This window comes from Carassius carassius, chromosome 17 (genome assembly GCF_963082965.1).
Source record: "Carassius carassius chromosome 17, fCarCar2.1, whole genome shotgun sequence".
Lineage (NCBI taxonomy): Eukaryota > Metazoa > Chordata > Actinopteri > Cypriniformes > Cyprinidae > Carassius > Carassius carassius.
In genome coordinates, this window is record NC_081771.1 from 15,436,665 (window position 1) to 15,457,753 (window position 21,089).

The 21,089-nt window shown below is 37.2% G+C and overlaps 1 protein-coding gene across 16 annotated transcripts in view; it reads right to left on the reverse strand.

Moving 5' to 3' along the window:
- dlg1a (discs large MAGUK scaffold protein 1a) overlaps nt 1-21,089 on the reverse strand; it is a 124,891-nt gene that overhangs the window by 100,732 nt on the left and 3,070 nt on the right. For all 16 annotated transcript variants that reach the window (XR_009438107.1, XR_009438106.1, XM_059571055.1 and 13 more), the window contains exons 2-3: nt 16,628-16,759; nt 13,240-13,415 (exon numbers count right to left, since the gene is read on the reverse strand). Coding sequence is in view for 14 of the 16 variants with exons in the window: in XM_059571055.1 (XP_059427038.1) it covers nt 13,240-13,415; nt 16,628-16,759 (308 nt within the window). In the remaining 2 variants the exon portion in view is untranslated. The remainder of the gene's footprint in view (nt 1-13,239; nt 13,416-16,627; nt 16,760-21,089) is intronic.

Consider the following 21,089-nt stretch of genomic DNA (forward strand, 5'->3'; position numbering starts at 1 on the left):
TTTATAAGATGAACACTTGACACTTTGTCTTAGAAATAAACAAAGGAGCTAATAAACCATTTTAATGTGTCAATGACTGAACATTTCAGCTACAGATGTGAGGACTGCAAAATAAAATCTGAATGGCAGCAAATAATGCTCCTCCTGCCAGAATCAGAGCCCTGGCTGGGTGCCTTACTCACTGACTCAAAGGAAACCAGAGCATCTGGACTGGAGATCACCGCAGGGATGTGTTTAGCCTGACCTGGTTGAGCAAAAAGGACACAGAGATGAATCTCTGCTTTATAACTCCAAGTAGACCCTTGCATCTCAGTGACCAAGCTACAACACAAAAAAATATACATAACGGGCCAGTCAATTTTCCAGGGGTACACCATACCATCAGTATTTTGTGTCCCATAATCCTTTAAAAATATTCTAAAATTGTACAACTGTCAAGGTCAAGTTCAAGTTTATTTATATAGCACCTTAACAAATCAGTGCTAACCACGGTGCTACACAGTCAAAACATCAGAAATAACAATCAACAAAAAGCACGAAGACATCAAATTTTTAATCATTAAATACTACAATAAGAAAGAAAAAACATTACCAAACAAAAGAAAACATAACAGAAACAAAACAAAAACAAAAAAGGTGCTGCTTATAATTTTCAAGGATTTCTGATTAATACAATTTTTAAACTAGAAAACCTTTAAACATTATAAATGTCTTTGCTGTCACTTTTGATCAATTTAATGCATCCTTTAATCAAAAAAAAAAAAAAAAAGCCATATCAAGAGGAATCGCATCAAAAAAAATTTTTTATATTTATTTGCCATTTTTCGTGATAGAACAGTGGAGATATGACAGGTAGCAAGTGGGAGAGAGGGAGAACAGGATCGGAAAAGGTCGCGGAGGCGGGATTCGGACTTGGGACATCCGAAGCGCAACTGCACCATATGTCTGACTCTGCAAGCTGTCCACGAGGCCATCAGCACCAAAAATCCTTTATCTTTTGAAACGTATATAGTTACATGTATTGTAACATATATCTTTTAAAACAAGAGTACAATGTACAATAAAATATACGGTGGTTTTCAAAACAAAATTATCATCTCTAGTCCACAAACACATCTTATTCTGTAATTCCACATATTTTTTATGCCAGAAAGATGAATACATTTGAAGAGAAGCACACAAATATCATAATAATGTTATAAAACTGTACGTTAACCAAGTGAAGGGTGATAAATAAAAAATAAAAGCTCCTTTAATATTAAAAAAAAAAATAATGACACTCCATCTTTAAAACAATGAAATGAACATCTATACAAATTAGAGACCCATCTGAAACTATAGACTACAGGCCATCACATTTTCAGTAATGTAAATCATTTTTGGCACAGTACATCACCCTGTGCATCTGGATTTCAGGAGATTTTAGTTTGAAGTCCCCTGAGAGTGACTTCAAGGACTGTGGTGATGCTTAAAATATGCAGTGCACAATGGCCAGCAGCATAAAACAAGCTGACAGTCTTACTCAACATACTCATATACTGACAGGTAATTTATTCCTCTCAGACCGACGGGGTCACACTCAGGGGTGGGCGGCCGCCTCCAGCTCCACCGCAGGTGTCTCATTAGATTGCCTGTGCAGCCCTGTCAACTCCACTGGAGTTATACTATGAGAGCGCAGCTACAGCACAACACAGACTACACAGGTCTGTCTTTTTTTCTTTTCTTTTTTTCTCTCTACACCAAGTTTCATCTGAACATGTCTTGTTCTTGCCTTAGGTGTAACAGAAACTGATTGATTGCACCAAGTCCCAGTTTAACATTTAAAGGGGTCATAACATTAGGAATCACTTTTTCATTTTTCCAAATAAGAGGTCTACTATGAAAACATACTGTGATTTTCAGACCCAAAAGTCTCACTGCAAAAAGAGCAGTTTGAGATCGATTGTGGTTAACATTTGTATCTGTAATAAAACATCAATCCTACTTTACCGGAAAAACAGTGAGGTGACAAAATGAGAAAATATTAGCCAAGACTAGTTGATGACAGTATGCACTAATTAATTGTTTTCTTCTCTCTTAGCTCAAATACTGCATTTTACACCCAAATTCCGAATAAAGCTGTTCTCATTTAGTGTAGGGTTTTGGCTAAGCTAACAGGCTAATCGGTAAGTATTATAGGCCTAAATATATTAAGTATTTTTTCAGGATGCAAAAAAGAACAGCATTTATTGTATTAAAATAAAAAGTTTTTTTCACTTTTCAACATCACTTTTTATCAACTGAACGCATCGTTGCTGAAAATAAGTTTTAATTTCTCTCAAAAAAGTAAAATATTTTTGACCCCAAACTTTTTGAATGATATTGTACAATACTGTAATTCAGATGCAGCTTCCGTCTGACAGCCTTTAGGTATGTGTCGCAATGTTTGATCATCTCTGTACATCCACTATTTTTTTGGAAGGGACATTTTGAAGCTGAGATGCCTTGGAACACAGCAACCAATACTGAAGTGTTTCCTCACTCTAAATTCAAACAGACAGCCAACAGCATGATAGTCAAGACATAACAGCTGGGGGTGTCACTGCACCAGACTGGATCTCCCCACATGCGTCACCCACTCAGCAAACTCACCACAGTGTACATGAGAGAGACAGACAGAAAAAGAAAGAGCCAGCATGGGGACACAGAGTTCCACCTGAGAGCTCTCTGACCTTAGTCTCAGCCTCAGAGATCACGCCCACAGACTGTTGGATGAACGTATGATGCATACGGCACACACTTAGCTGGAAACACTCCTGGAGTTTCTAAATCATTATCAGATTGGTTAGATTATACAGGATTTCCGGGAGACGTGTGTGTCACGTTCTTAAACGTTCTGCCTGGGGGAAAAAATGCTGTGGCGCCAAACCCCCTCATGAAAGAAGAAAGCCACTGAGTTTACAACTGTTACTACGAGTGCTTATCAAATACTGGATTTTCAAAAGTATTGTAAGTTTGCAGCACAGAAGCTTTAAAATATGTCAGAGAGTTCAACGCACTGATCTGTTATTGTGGCGATATTTCCATGCCCATAAACATGGCGCTGGCCAAACAAAATGTGATTGGTTACTTTATCTGTCAGTCATATGCCCACTTGGGCGGGCCTTGGCCATTCAAAGTGGCCAAAGTTCAGACTTTCTGCCGTCAGTCTGAAGAACTGTTGAATAAATTATGTCATTTTTGTTTTCTTTGCAAACAAAGTATTCTAGTAGCTTCGCAAAATTTAAGTTGAGCCACTGAACTACGTTTCTGGGTCTGGGAACATTTCAGTTGTGTTGCTGTCAATGCAGAGATTTCTCAGATTTGATCAAAAATATCTAAATTTGTGTTCTGAAGATGAACAGAGGTCTTATGGGTTTGGAACAACATGAGGGTGAGTAATTAATGACATAATGTTAATTTTTGGGTGAAATAGCCCTTAAAAAAATAATCATCATAAAAATCGGAAAATAGATATAATGTTTCAGCTACAGTGTCCAGCACTAAAGTGTGCATGTCGGGGAGTAAGTAAATGGGCAGTGACTCAGTAAGCGTGGATGTGCGAGTGCAGAACTCGTCCACAGCGCCCGCCGGCTCCCATCTGCTGTCACCCCAGCAGCTCTAGATGCCAACACACGTACCTCACCTCATTGACCTCTGCAACCCCTGCTGACATCAACACAGCAGTACAACCACACTGTACTGTATGGAGGAGTGTGCGATATCATGATTTGTTTTATTGTGGGCGATTAAATTGTCTCACTGCTTTTGAAGAAATATCATAGTAGTGCACTAAAGCATATTCTATCAGTTGCAGTTCTGGCACCTCAGACTCAATATACTGTACTGTAAAACGCGACATACATTGACATAAAATGGAGTAGAGTTACACTCACAGGACACTGCAATTATTCGCAATTACAAAATTACATTACTTGTATGTGCTTTAAAGCCTTGATGGTTTTATTTGCGTGTTGTTCTGACATGCGTTTTGTTTAATTTTTTTTTTAAACGTGAGCACCTGAAACGCACACCGTTGCATACTAAAAAGCCTGCCTAACAGCACCTGATTACTGGACTAAGTTAGCTTTCACGTATGATTGCGCTAATATGGTTAAAAACACACAAGTTTTACATATAAACAGTCAGCTATGTCTAAACAGAGTAAACATTTGAGAGAAAAACAGATGCGTGCAGGTCTTAAAGTGACAGCAGATTAATAGCACTGAACATGCTGCCATTTTCATTAAAGGGATAGTACATATGGTAGTATCACATCAGAGATATGATATTTTTGTGATATCGCCCTACCCTACTGTACTGTATAAAATCTCTACTATCTAAACTATTGCCAAATTATCTTATTCAGGACAGAACACACAAGACACTTGATTTATAACTAATTATTCTAACAGCAATTTTTCAGGTGATACAGCGTTAGTTACGAAAATAGGACAATATTTAACATTTAAACAACTTGTTTGAAATGCAAATGCATAACAGATAAGAAATGTCCGTTTGTGCTACATTTTCAGCTGACAGCCTTCCCTGAAAAAGAAACCGGCTGTAAGAGGCAGGACTCTTGTAAAACCTCTGATCATACTTTTAACGGGACCTATATTCAGAACAAAGAGAAACACAGCTTCAAACTGGAACTAACAGTGAAATCACTTCCTCTTCATGGTGTCACTCACACAAATCTCGCGGAATAGCACTAAGAAAACTGTAATATTCCCGCTCATTTTTCATTTATAGCTAAATATATCTGGTTAATAAAACAATCTCATAAACAGGATTTGCATTACTCCACCCTTCATTATCAAAGTATTCTCCACTTTAGTCCATTATCACAATTTACAACCATAATGGATCCTGAGAAATATAAATGTCCAAAGAGGCATTAAATCTTTTCATTTCATATACTATTTGTAATATGCCACAGAAACAGCATCCACATTTAATCAGACCAAACTAATACAGAAAACAGTATAACCTATGCAATATTTATCCCGATAAATGGCATTCAATGACAGAAAGCACTATAGCGTGACACAGGAGTAATTATTTTAAAAGCAAGATACTTTACATGCAGTTCATCATCTGAATCCACCATTTAGCTCGAGTCGTCCTCTCCAGTCTTCAATGAAGGACACCATGCAATGACCTCGAGTAATGAAACTGCTCATTAACACTTCCACAGCTTATTCTTGTAACTACTCAAGTGTATTTCAGCTGACCAAGACAAAGATCAAATTCTCTACCAGTCAAAAATAGGTCTTTCCAAAGACAATTAAGGGATAAATGCTAAGCTACTTAAAGCTTAAAAAGGTAAGCCAATGATACTTTTACTCCACTCAAAAAACTTCTAGACACAATAATAAAAGTATTTACCGCATAAACTGTAATTTCATGCATGCATTTAGATTGTATCAAAAATGTTCTGTTTAATCTAATTCCAAATATGTAATTAACAAGTTAAGACAAGCTTGGCAACAGAACTCTCAAGACCCCCTAAGTAGCTGAACCACTAAGAACATAAGAACATCTCTGGGCCTTCACACACATAATATTCATAAAAGCTCCAAAAGTTAAGTGCTAACAGCAAGTTTTCGCTTCTGAGGTGGTAGGGAAAAGTTTAAATGGGGTTAAGTGTTTCATTTACTGGGTAAACATACTCAAACTGAAAACTCCCTTCCCGGACCACCCATGCTCATGCTTTGTATAGCGTTCAACAAAACTCTTTTGGAACGAGTGATCTACTAATATGTACCATTTGACAGCTGATGCCGGTGCTGATATTTTAGAGAGCAGAGTGTCTGATGGCTGATTTAAAGCCGATATATGATCACACCATCTATTTTAAAGGGATACTCCACCCCAAAATGAAATTGTCATTAATCACTTACCCCCATGTCGTTCCTAACCCGTAAAATCTTTGTTTGTCTTCTGAAAACAATTTAAGATATTTTGGATGAAAACAAGGAAGCTTTTTACTGTCCCACAGACTGCCAAGTTAGTTACACTGTAAAAGTCCAGAAAATTATGAAAGACCTCGTCAGAATAGTCCATGTGCCATCAGTGGTTCAACAGTAACATTATGAAGCGACGAGAATACTTTTTGTACACGAGAAAACAAAAATACACAACCGTAGTGCCATTTTGGAGATTATGATCTGAACACAGGCAGCATACGCTCTTCTGAGTCAGCCGCACCACAAGGTAGCACTGCTTTCTTTCAAATCAAAGCATATATATATATATATATATGTAAAAAATGTATCCTTGTGGCGCTGCTGATACAGAACACATACTGTACATTATTGTTGCTCCTCTACGCCCTGCTATTGTGATCAGAGAAACGACAAATAACAAGCATTACGGTGGCGAAAACAGCGAGAATAAAAGTTACACCTTCTTTGCTTGAACATTTGGGCGGCGTTATGCAAATATTCCCACATTGTGAGGTAGAGATGTGGGGGCGTGTTAGAACGAGCCGTTTTAGGAGGGTGTGGTTGACTCTTAACTTTTATGAAGAATATCTTTGGATTTGAGACTTTAGTCTTTGCAACTTTACAGATCTTCTTTATGCACCAAGAGCTTGTAACACTCCAAAGAGAAAGGAAAAATTTAAATCGCATCATATGACCTCTTTAAGTTTAGTCACATCCACCAGTCATATAAAACTGACAGTGTGCTACTCTCTGCATACCATGCTTATTATGTTCTTCAAAGAGAGGCTCTTGAAAAGGGCAAACCACTCAGTAAAAAGCAAACCAATGAAAGAGGGAGAGTAAAATACATACTAAAAACACTTACACTGAACACTGTATGACACTCATGTTAAAACAATATGTATGTGAAAGAACATGCATTGGACTTTAAATGTCAAGGTTTATCTAGAAACGACCTCTCGCCTCAATTAAGACAGTAAAAATTATCAAATCTAACTCATGACTCCCATGGTAAAGAAGTACTGGAGATGGCCACTAGTTGCCTATATGAGAACATGGGAAAGTCTATGGAAGCTTAAACATGCAAGGCTTTGAAAGAGACACTTGGGCCCTGCCTTCAGGTGGAGGGCTGGTCATGGCTGTGCATTTACAGCAGCACAGATGTTGTGCTTTTGCCTCTACCGACAAATATAATGAACTCCACAGATTATATAACCATAATTTTAGCACATTTCAAGTGCATGCCTGTAAGTGTTCAGACACTGCAAGTGCTCTGCACTCAGCAAACATCCTCTTTATTGCAAACTTGTGATAATAACTTGAATTCTAGAGGACTCTTTGACGCATGTGTGAGCATAAACGCATTTAGCCAGTTAAAAACATTCTGGTGATGGATAAAATAAGTAGACTATGATTTAATTATGCTAATTTCTTTCAGTACTTCCAGATGGCTGGGTCTTAAAAACACTTCAGCATTCTGTTATGGTGATGAGTGATCATAATTGGCATTGAATAATAAACCGCTTTACCTTTTAAACACCTTTTACAAATGTCACCCACTGAAGGGTACTCTGATCACATTCAGGTAAGAACACCCTGGAACGAGTCTAATGATCACATTGGTGCCCGATTGAAATGGGAACCCTCACCCTTAAATATTCTTTATATAAATAAGTAGACAGAAAAAAAATGTCCTAAGTATACAACAGCACACAGAAAAACAATGTCTGTAACCACAGGTAAATGCTTCCCATCTCAAACTGACATTAGCCTTGTTGTGAGAGATAACAGTGGGAAAGATTAATTTTTTTATATTATTATTCTCATTTTTATTCCAAATTGTCAGGCAGCTCCTGCTAAATTCATGCTCACAGATGTGCTGCCAAAAAATGCGCTCTAGTTTTTTTCTCCTCCACTCAGTCCCTCAAGAAGAGTTTTGATTTATTCTCTCTCCAGCCAGACTACACTGTAAAACCCAATGAGTTTACTCATTTCTACTGAGGAAACGGAGTGCCTCAATTCATTTCAGTTTAGAAACCAACAGTTATGAGTACTGTGAACTTATATAATTTTGCTCTCCTATGTAATCTCAAACAAACCATGATAGAAGCTAGAAATATAATGTAACATTCTGTTTGAGGTTTGCTTAATGTAATCAGTTATTGAGTTCACATAACTCAATAAGTGCAATTAATTGGAGTATTAATGAACTCATTCCATTTAATACATTTTACTGTTAGGTTACACAATATACAATTTTTCTTAATCTGAAAGAGGCTGACATTGAACACAAGTGATTGACAGCAAAAATCTGCAAATACGCATGTTAAAGATGTGATGGACAACCAGTTGATAGCTGCTCCTTTGCTCATAGCATGTCTCAACCTCTTTCAGTTCAATTCCTTTGAGTCCTGAAAACTTAAGGGAATCAGTTGGTTATAAAATGCAGTTGTGTAACTCACGACACCACCTAAATATTTAACAATTAAGATCAAGTGCCACTTTCTAACTTAATAACAGCCTAATCAGAGCACACTGCACAGTGTGATCACCTTTCACAGCATTATTTATTATCAAAGTAATATTATTGGGTTAGTAATTATGTGGTGGTTTCCTACTATTATGTAAAATGTTTAGAACAATACAGACTTATATTATATATTATCACAGTGACCTGTATATGAAATATACTGTTGACAAACAGCACGGAGAGCATAGCAAAGACGCACATGGATGTCTTACCTTTGTGCTAACGATACATAAACAGTCCATTCTTCAGAGCGCGACCTCTCAGCATCTCATTCTGGAAGCATTGCGCGCACGACAGGAACTTACTCTCAGTTGAGCAATATTACGAGTCCATATACTCAGAAGTCAAGTGTGCATCACCTCGTGTTTCCTTTCCGCGGCAGTGTGTCGGGGATGCTGAGGAGGAGGACGCCTGCACTCATATTGACGCGCGTTCAGAGCAGCACCGCGGGAAGACCGAGCAGCATAATGTGCTCCGCTCACCTCTGGACCGCGCGCTCCCACAGCACGTCACTGTGTGTGGGTAACCGAGTGCGTAAAACGCCTCTGCCCTGCCGTTTCAACATCAACCAGTGGACTTCACGTTTTTGCAAAAAAATAAAAAAATTCATATTGATTGCGATTTTCAGTCTCAATACATGGGGTCCTTAAAATTCAACACACAAGCCACAAAGACGGTGATGTGCAAACAATATGTAAAAGCTCAAGCTGAACTCATTTATCTATTACTAATAAAGAAGCAGATTTGTTTTATTATCATGATATGCTGATGTACAACGTGTCTGTGATTTGTTTTCCCCCCAATCAAACACATTAACCTTTAGAAAAAGCAAAAATGCAAAGTAGATTATACATATAGAGAATATTAATATTATAATATTAATATTATGTTATATAATAATCCTAAAATGTTTGAAATAATACATTTTATTTCATATGTTTATGTACGAGTATGACAATGCATTAAACCTTTTATATTTATATTTAAAAATATTTTTAAAGCCATGTTATACCCAATTCAGATATCTTACGAGCTTTCAGAATCACAGTGAAGTAACATAAGTGAAGAAATAATAAAACACCACAAAGCTGCATCCTCTATGCCAGTGGAGACATGAAATTCATCTACATTCAAACACTTATCTGATTCATCTGAGACTTCATAGAAATGAGAGTGTTATGCATTGCTAAAGGGTTAGTGAAAAAATTATGTTGTGTTACTCACCCTCAAGCCATCCTAGATGAATATGACTTTCTACTCTCAGACGAATCCAATCAGAGTTATATTAAAAGTTGTCCTGGCTCTCTAAGCTCTATAATTGTAGTGGATGGGTGTTTCTGTTCAACAGTCCAAAACACATTAAATAAAGCATTCGCATCCATAATAAAACGTGCCTCACATGGCTCTGGGGGGTGAATGAAGTCCTTCTGTAGCATATCCATATGTCTGGGTAAGAAAAATATCCATATTTTAAACGTAATAAACTACTGTCATATGTGGAAGCATTCCAGTGGATGACATGGATGTAGGGGTGCTCCGATCAGGATTTTTGAGGCCGATACTGATCTTTTTATTTTGTAGAATTATTAATAGTGATGATCCAGTCAAGATTTTAGACATTTATTCAGTGCCTGAATTTAATTTTGAAAATTAATTATTTTCTTAGGGGACTCTTGTGAGAGGATTTAATTTTTATTTATTTTTTTCATTTGAGGGGTGGAGGGAGGCATTTAAAAAAAAAAAACATTTATCTTACCTAAATGTTTGATCATGCACTTTATTTACATTTTTACAATCGTGTAATTGTTGCACAATAGCTTACACAGCATAAGCCTGATTTTGTGAGCTGTATGTGAAGTTCACTCATCAGTTTGCAGTGTGTATGTGGTCCATCTGCTTTCACACAGGAGTCTCCTCCTGATCCGTGGCTGTTTACCACAAACACAATTTTTTTTCTAATTATATTGATTTTAAATCCAAACATTGTACTCAAAATGCTTTTTCAACAGTGTGATTCTTTTTTATTATTATTTACACAGTACAGTAATATAATCTTTCATCTAGTGTTGTCATGTTACCAAAAATTCAGTATTCGGTACCAATACCAGTGAAAAACCACGGTCCTTGGTACCAATTTCGGTACCAAAGCAAAACAAAAAATAAGCTAATTTAAAAAAAAAAAAAAAACACACACACACTTTTTATCACTAAAAATAAAACCAATGCCACTCTTTAAACTTATTTACAATTGTGTTTAAAGTTTTTCTACAGGTAATATAATTATGAAAAACAGTAAACAAGTTTCACCCAAATTTAATTTGTCTTTTAATTAATGAAATTTAAACATTTTATTTTTGGGAAAATAAAGGGGATTTGCTATTAAAATTAAAACATGGAAGAAATACTGTGTGATTTATTTCTTTATAAATAAAGTTTTCAACAGTAGTAGCAGTATCACATACATTTAACTAAATTATAGTAATATTTCTTTATGTAGAAAATTAACTTATTTTGCAACCCTCTACGCACACAATTGGCAATATAATCACCATTGGCTAGTACAATTTTTAGTTTACTCTAATTTAATTTTAATTACTTTAATTTTTAGTTTATATATGATTCCAATCAGCTTTTATCTTTGTAAAATGGCACAGCTTCTTAAAGCTTAGCTTCTTAATCAGTCCGTCAAGTATTATATTCTGGTATTAAGCACTATTTAATGATAGAACTTTAGTGGTTAGAGCTAAAACTTGATAACCATTTATGAATGCATATTTGTCATTTTGGGTTTCTGTAAAATAAAAAAATAGTAATAGATCATATTAATTATTATTAAAAGATAATACTACTACTAATTCTACTACTATACTAACAATAAACAATGCACTATGGATTGATGAGCTGCTGGGTTCGTTAATATTAATCATGTTGTCTGCGTTTGGTAGAGCTGATTTGCTGAAATCAAAACAGGGATGGTAATAGATGAGCGCCAGCCAATGAAATTGCCATTTGTGCATTAGCTCCGCCCACTACCGGAGAAACCGGCATATCTTCTGCTTGTTCGAAAAAGTTGAATAATTCTAAATGAACTCCATTATTTTGACAAGAAAATATAACAAAAAATATAGTTTACATATAGCGTGTCGATTCAGCGTGGTAAGACTCTCGCTCTCTCTATTTGCATGTGTGAGAAACAGCGCTATCAGCAAAGCGACAGCGAGTCGTGCGCCTTCACAAAGAGTTTACAGTTCGGCAGATACAGGTGCGCTGTGCATTGAAAAGTACAGATTGCTTGATGGAGAGAAAAGTCTGGAGCACTCAGTCAGTGTTCAGCGAGTGAAAATGTGCTAATCTTATAATAGCCTTGAACACAAACACTAGCGAGTAAAATTAGGGGTGCTCCGATCACGATCGGCCGATCATTAATGCGCATCTCGTCAGAAAAGCAGGTTCTCTAATCAGCGGTGAATTCCCTCAGGTGCGTGATTTCACATAGAGCAGCTGTACACTACACGGAGCCATTGTTAACTGAGAAGATGTGCAAATTAACGCTGAAAATGAACGTGGATTTGCGCAGCTTCTCTTTTGAGTGCGAAAGAAAGATTCACGCTGGAAATCGCAGTCTGCTTCTGTGAATAGTAAACGCCTACTTTGATTTGATTGGCCATCTTAGTTATTGTGATGCTGACAAGCGCTGTTAGATCCCAGAGGCAGAGTGGGCTGAAGATATAACTTTTAAAGGTTTTTATCATCCTAACAAGAGCGCTGTGTAGTGGAGTGCAGCAGATCAGTGCAAGAATTTCAAATATTGGGGAGGACAGTTTGGCCACTTAATTATTGGGGGGGACTTGTCCCCCTCAATGTCTATGGTGGTTATGGCCCTGGCGCATGCAAAAAGTCATATACACCTAAAAATCATATACACCTACGATGGCTTGAGATTGAGTAAAACAGACAAATTTTCATTTTTGGGTGAACTAACCCTTTAAAACACTCTTTATCCTCAGATCATTTCCAATCCCAACAGAAGTAAAATCTTCCCACTCTTTAGAATGTGAACAATTTAAATGAAAAATGCATGACCAACCCTTATCAGATTTAAATGAGAAATTAACATTATTAAATAACAAGATAACTCTTAAATGTTCTGCATTGAATGCAACAGATCACCTATGTGCTATTTTAGAGTAACACATTTAAATCGGTCAGAAATGTAACACTTCCCACGCTTAGCATCATGAACTTAAATTACATCCTCAATTATCTTTCAAGGTCAAGTTTAACAAGTACTGGACCTTCTAAAGTAGGTTCACCAAATCTGAATCATTACCATGACTTTTGAAACTGACTTTACATGACATGACAAAAGAATGTGTCTGAATAATCTTATACATAACCTTTGTACAAATATAGACACCAACTACAATTCAAATTCTTTAGTGAAGCAATATAACGTTCACATATACCACTGATTTGCCAATGAAAATAGTTCCTACATAACTGAAGTAGCGACTATTGCAAGTCTTTAACCCACACGGTAGTTCAGTTTGTTTTTGAATTAATCTGTTTTTATCAATCATTGCATGAATAACACCTGCTCCCACAGAATGAAGAATGTTCCAATAATTGTGTCCAACACCAGCAATTACTCTAAAACCAATAACAACATTCAAGATCCACGTAATGCATAAGCAAAGATGCAGTTCTGAGAGGCAGCATACACATCAATATTCTGCTTACCTCTTTGCTTTGGGCATTGATGCTGGGCACAGTTTCTGTTGGTCCAGTGATACTGGGAGGGCCAGTGAGATTCCATTCATTAACAGGAGGAAAGGGTCCTCTGGTTTTAAGGCTTGACGGCTCTGTGGGCTTAATCTCATTATCTTGGAGGCTCTCTTCATAAAATTCCTGAATATCTGAAAGAATTATGAGGTTGCATAGTCAAATACATGTGATAAACACCAACAGAACTATAATCCCCACACAGAATCAAAGATACAAACTTTTATGAAACGCATTTACATGGCCAAGTGTTTCGATAACAATCCAATCCATAAAAACATGACCAAGTGTAAATACATTAATGATGTTTAACCTAAAAATTACAACCTGTATATGGCTTCAAACCATAACATTGCTTTTAAAGACCGGAATTTGTTGTAGCCTGCCACTTCTCTGAAGTAACAATGATTAAATTAATGATAAAATTAGTACTGGTGCACGTTTAGTAGTACATTTAGGTGTCGATTTCAGATAAGCCAAGCCCAAATTAAATTCAGACAGCTTCAGTCCTACTCTTACACCATCCACCACTATAAAGAGTCACACTTGCTTGCGTGTGTGTGTTTTGGATCTAATAATTTATTCAAAAATACATTAAAGACATAATACAAATTATGACTTACATTTGTTCTCTAATTAACATGTTTTGAATTTCTGAATTACAGATCAGTTATTTATTTTTCATGGGACATCGAGTCAAAAAAGTCTAGCCGGTATCTCAGTAAAAGTTCATTGATGGTAACCAGATGGTTGCTGGTTGCTGCATTTGACCACTTGTGAAAGTGGAGTGACTGTCCTTGAAATGCAATACAATACAATTTTTAAAAATCGCTTTGGATAAATGGTTACATACTGCTTCTCAATTTTACTCCAAAAATAATGGCACCAAGGAGGAGCCATCTATTTAACATTATCATTCCTTCAATACAACAGTATGAAATTTAATTACAAAAGCATACTGCATTAAAAGTAGGCTGTAATGCATGCCATGTTTACCCACACATAGCAGCCAACATACATGTAACATACGGAGGACTTCTGTGTGCAGTAGACTGAGATTCTGATTAAAGGGGTCATATGATGCGATTTCTATTTTTCCTTTCTCTTTGGAGTGTTAAAAGCTCTTGGTGCATAAAGAAGATCTGTAAAGTTGCAAAGACTAAAGTCTCAAATCCAAAGAGATATTATTTATCAAAGTTAAGACTCTACAACGCCCCCCCCCCCCCCCCAAATGTTTACGTCACTATGTGGAAATATTTGTGTAATACCGTCCAAATGTTCACGCAAAGAAAATTGTTGATGTCAGGGAGATGCTGTGTGTATCTAGGTGAAAGCAAAAGCACCTCATTTGGCCTTCCGAAAGTAGATGCATTTAGGAATTTTTAGGATTACTTACAACAGAAAAGCAACACATTTTATGGACGACTGTTTCGTGAACCTAGGAGAGGAGGTAATTCTGACTTTGCTATGACAACCTGGCTCTTTTGGATCAGCTACTGTAAGTATGTTTTGTTATTAGTTTAAGTATTTGCTATTGAATGTTCAAATGCAGAGTTTTGTGCGTCTTTCTTGTGTGTGTGTGTGTGTGTGTGTGTTTGCACGTGTATGCGCGTGCTGTGAGAGCGAGAGAGAGAGAAAGACAGGGTCACACAGTCGAGTCAGCTCTTAACCGTCTGTGGCTTGTGCACTGCAAACACATGCGAGCTTCATCACTGTCTGTCACGTGACTCTGTTCCCCTTTCTGGCTTGAACTGATGGTAAAACTAAGGGCATTATTAATTGTCTTTACATTTATTTTTGAAAGATGAAGCTCATGATTATGGAAAGTGGTATTACATTACACGTATTACATGAGTGCTTGCGGTGTTCGGCCAATCACAATGCACTGAGTCAGTTGGCCAATCAGAGCAGACTGCGATTTGTTGAAAGGAGGGACCATTTGAAAATGATGCGTTTGAGACAAGCGGGGCACAGACGACCTACAATAATCTAAAGTATTTGAAAAATAATGTGTTTTTTGAACATTAAAGCATGTCAACATATTCTGTTACACCAAATACACAAAATAATGATCTTCAGAAAAGCATCATATGACCCATTTTAGGCATGTTTAAAAGCAATGACATTCTTTTGACTTTTCAGAGATACTGGAGTCTCCATTAGTGTTTTCAGTCTAAAACACACAGATGTACAAATTATAACACCATGAAACAGGAATACTCTTTAAGGTTATAAACCGCTCTTGCCTGGATTCATGCAGAGTCCAGGCCAAACTAAATGAGTGGGGGTTCAAATCATGGAAACATAATACTAGGGGTGCACCGAGTTGTAACCATCTGAGCTCAGCATTACTGCAAACTGAACAAAGCAATGATGCATTTCAAATGCCTCTTAATTAAGTATTGAAAGATTTGATTTGTCCAGTGGGGAATATAAAGATGTTCTAAATTACAACAGGGTTGGCCATGCTACACTCTAAAATTTTAGAACAGGGCACTATACTGTATTAATATAATGCATATTGATTTTTTTAATATGTGTTTTAGCTGCATTTTGCATTGCATTGTTTTAGAGATAACGGAAATGTCTGTAAAATCAATGGATAATGTCTTAGTAGAAAATTACCAGTACATTTTCCATTTTCAGCAGTGTACTGTATACGGACACAAATTCACTATAAAAACGATTTACCAAATATCTCCACAACCTTTTTTGAAGATGCCCACTAAATCAGTCCACAAAGCAGCCAGTATAAAACAAATATACAAAAACATTCAAAGTGATCTTTATAGCCATTTCTGGATATGTTCAGTTGGACTTTTTCAATAGTAAAATGCTTATCACCCCCAGTTTCCTCTTCCATTTTATCTTGATTGCATAAACTTCTAAAAGAGCCTGCTTACTGGATAGGGTGTTTTAAAAATTATATAGCAACTATGCCTACAAAAACAGATTAAATATAGAATAAAAAAATTGATGAAACAGATGGGGGGGCGGGGGGTAAATAGATTCATTATTTTACAAAAGAGATAAAATATTCTACAAAAAAGCATACAAACACAAACAAAAGTTTCTATTCATAAAACTTTTAAAGATTTTATAATGCTTTGCATGAGAATGGTAACCTTATTGTTTTCCCTGTGTCTTTTAGGAGCGAAACAACATATTTAAATTGCTACGTGCAAACACCTTTATTTGCAGTTGAATGAAAAAAAAAATTCTGTAATACAACACTGAAAAGGTCATACATGTCAAATAATGGTGAAGTCAAACCTGTTCCACCATCTTAGCACAGTGTTAAGAAACTTCCTTGAGGAAAATATTGTTTGTTTTAGCAGCAGCATACCTATAAGAGCCTGGAAGAGTTGACTCTGAAAAATATTGATGACTCTCTCAATTGAATGTCTGAGATGAGGATCTCCGGTCTGACTGAGTTTAGTTTGGTATTCGTCCAAAAGCAGCAGTGCCCTCTGAGCATCTGAAAAACACATTATAAAAACCCTGCTTAGAAACACTGGCCTACGGTGTACAGTCGTGGCCAAAAGTTTTGAGAATCACATAAATATTGGAAATTGGAAACGTTGCTGCTTAAGTTTTTATAATAGCAATTTGCATATACTCCAGAATGTTATGAAGAGTGATCAGATGAAGTGCATAGTCCTTCTTTTCCATGAAAATTAACTTAATCCCAAAAAAACCTTTCCATTGCATTTCATTGCTGTCATTAAAGGACCTGCTGAGATCATTTCAGTAATCGTCTTGTTAACTCAGGTGAGAATGTTGACGAGCACAAGGCTGGAGATCATTATGTCAGGCTGATTGGGTTAGAATGGCAGACTTGAAATGTTAAAAGGAGGGTGATGCTTGAAATCATTCTTCTTCCATTGTTAACCATGGTGACCTGCAAAGAAACGCGTGCAGCCATCATTGCGTTGCATAAAAATGGCTTCACAGGCAAGGATATTGTGGCTACTAAGATTGCACCTAAATCAACAATTTATAAGATCATCAAGAACTTCAAGGAAAGAGGTTCAATTCTTGTAAAGAAGGCTTCAGGGCGTCCAAGAAAGTCCAGCAAGCGCCAGGATCGTCTCCTAAAGAGGATTCAGCTGCGGGATCGGAGTGCCACCAGTGCAGAGCTTGCTCAGGAATGGCAGCAGGCAGGTGTGAGCGCATCTGCACGCACAGTGAGGCCAAGACTTTTGGAAGATGGCCTGGTGTCAAGAAGGGCAGCAAAGAAGCCACTTCTCTCCAAAAAAAACATCAGGGACAGATTGATCTTCTGCAGAAAGTATAGTGAATGGACTGCTGAGGACTGGGGCAAAGTCATATTCTCCGATGAAGCCCCTTTCCGGTTGTTTGGGGCATCTGGAAAAAGGCTTGTCCGGAGAAGAAAAGGTGAGCGCTACCATCAGTCCTGTGTCATGCCAACAGTAAAGCATCCTGACACCATTCATGTGTGGGGTTGCTTCTCATCCAAGGGAGTGGGCTCACTCACAATTCTGCCCAAAAACACAGCCATTAATAAAGAATGGTACCAAAACACCCTCCAACAGCAACTTCTTCCAACAATCTAACAACAGTTTGGTGAAGAACAATGCATTTTCCAGCACGATGGAGCACCGTGCCATAAGGCAAAAGTGATAACTAAGTGGCTCGGGGGACCAGAATGTTGAAATTTTGGGTCCATGGCCTGGAAACTCCCCAGATCTTAATCCAATTGAGAACTTGTGGTCAATCCTCAAGAGGCAGGTGGACAAACAAAAACCCACTAATTCTGACAAACTCCAAGAAGTTATTATGAAAGAATAGGTTGCTATCAGTCAGGATTTGGCCCAGAAGTTGATTGAGAGAATGCTCAGTCGAATTGCAGAGGTCCTGAAAAAGAAGGGGCAACACTGCAAATACTGACTCTTTGCATAAATGTCATGTAATTGTCGTTAAGCCTTTGAAACGTATGAAGTGCTTGTAATTATATTTCAGTACATCACAGAAACAACTGAAACAAAGATGTAAAAGCAGTTCAGCAGCAAACTTTTTGAAAACTAATATTTATGTAATTCTCAAAACTTTTGGCCACGACTGTACATTTCAGGACATCCTCAGACCTCAGTCATCAAATGAAAAGGCATCATGCCTCAGACTAAAGGCTTCAGTCATCATACAAAGCGGCATCGCGCCTCTGACTGAAAAGCTTCAGGTCTCAGGAAAAACGACATCAGGTCTCATACAATTAACGTTAGGCATCAGACGAAACGGACTCAGACAAAAAGTCATCATACAAAACAGACTCAGACAAAAAGTCATCAGAAAAAACCTGCATGTCATCCTGGACTGTACAGAAATCTGCTGTGAAAGCCCTACATCACTGAAACTCCACTCTGAAGTTATAAGTGCACTACCACATTCAAAGGTCTGGTTGGGGTAGCTCTGTGTGGTGCAGTGGAGATGTGGTTATGGCAGACAAGGGGTTCACTATTGAAGATATGCTCTCCAGTGTTGGTGCTAGATGGATCATTCCACCTTTCAAATGTGCCAAGCAGTTAAGCAAACAGGACTGTGAAAAAACACAGGCCACTGCACGCCTCAGACTTCTGGTGGAAAGGGTGATTAGAAGGGTCAAGGAAATACACATCTGGTATTCTGTTGTGCCACTCACCTTGTCAGGAAGAATTAATCAGATCTGGCATAATTGTTGTTTTATGGTTTATTATCAGGGACCAATGTTTCTTGAGCAGTGAATGTGTATTAGTATATTAGATTTTTAAGAATGACTGTGATTATTACAATAGTAGTGTTACAGTGTTAACATTTGATAGTAGTTTTTTTTTTACCATTTCAGTTAGTTGCAGTGCATACCTTTAATACCTGCCATCATTAAATGTGTTTTTACTTTTTTTTTTTGTAATGTAAAATTTTATATTTTGTATAATGAAATTATTTAAATAAAATGTCCCTGAAAATAATTTGACAGAGACAATGAAATAGTTGACAATGAAAAGTATTTTTATAATAACTCATGAAAAAATCTTCTTTGTTATATCATACAATGTATCAAATGTAAATATACACAACTAGTAAAAGAATATGCATATCATATACATTACAGAAGATTTAATACAAAAAGTATTCACCTTGGCATGTACATATTTCTAATTAATAGCAAGTACAATACAACCCGAATTCCGGAAAAGTTGGGACGTTTTTTAAATTTTAATAAAATGAAAACTAAAGGAATTTCAAATCACATGAGCCAATATTTTATTCACAATAGAACATAGATAACGTAGCAAATGTTTAAACTGAGAAATTTTACACTTTTATCCACTTAATTAGCTCATTTAAAATTTAATGCCTGCTACAGGTCTCAAAAAAGTTGGCACGGGGGCAACAAATGGCTAAAAAAGCAAGCAGTTTTGAAAAGATTCAGCTGGGAGAACATCTAGTGATTAATTAAGTTAATTGATATCAGGTCTGTAACATGATTAGCTATAAAAGCTTTGTCTTAGAGAAGCAGAGTCTCTCAGAAGTAAAGATGGGCAGAGGCTCTCCAATCTGTGAAAGACTGCGTAAAAAAATTGTGGAAAACTTTAAAAACAATGTTCCTCAATGTCAAATTGCAAAGGCTTTGCAAATCTCATCATCTACAGTGCATAACATCATCAAAAGATTCAGAGAAACTGAAGAAATCTCTGTGCGTAAGGGACAAGGCCGGAGACCTTTATTGGATGCCCGTGGTCTTCGGGCTCTCAGACGACACTGCATCACTCATCGGCATGATTGTGTCAATGACATTACTAAATGGGCCCAGGAATACTTTCAGAAACCACTGTCGGTAAACACAATCCGCCGTGCCATCAGCAGATGCCAACTAAAGCTCTATCATGCAAAAAGGAAGCCATATGTGAACATGGTCCAGAAGCGCCGTCGTGTCCTGTGGGCCAAGGCTCATTTAAAATGGACTATTTCAAAGTGGAATAGTGTTTTATGGTCAGACGAGTCCAAATTTGACATTCTTGTTGGAAATCACAGACGCCGTGTCCTCCGGGCTAAAGAGGAGGGAGACCTTCCAGCATGTTATCAGCGTTCAGTTTAAAAGCCAGCATCTCTGATGGTATGGGGGTGCATAAGTGCATACGGTATGGGCAGCTTGCATGTTTTGGAAGGCTCTGTGAATGCTGAAAGGTATATAAAGGTTTTAGAGCAACATATGCTTCCCTCCAAACAACGTCTATTTCAGGGAAGGCCTTGTTTATTTCAGCAGGACAATGCAAAACCACATACTGCAGCTATAACAACAGCATGGCTTCGTCGTAGAAGAGTCCGGGTGCTAACCTGGCCTGCCTGCAGTCCAGATCTTTCACCTATAGAGAACATTTGGCGCATCATTAAACGAAAAATACGTCAAAGACGACCACGAACTCTTCAGCAGCTGGAAATCTATATAAGGCAAGAATGGGACCAAATTCCAACAGCAAAACTCCAGCAACTCATAGCCTCAATGCCCAGACGTCTTCAAACTGTTTTGAAAAGAAAAGGAGATGCTACACCATGGTAAACATGCCCCGTCCCAACTATTTTGAGACCTGTAGCAGAAATCAAAATTGAAATGAGCTCATTTTGTGCATAAAATTGTAAACTTTCTCAGTTTAAACATTTGCTATGTTATCTATGTTCTATTGTGAATAAAATATTGGCTCATGTGATTTGAAAGTCTTTTAGTTTTCATTTTATTAAAATTTAAAAAACGTCCCAACTTTTCCGGAATTCGGGTTGTATATTTATTGTTATAATTTGTGATGTATCTA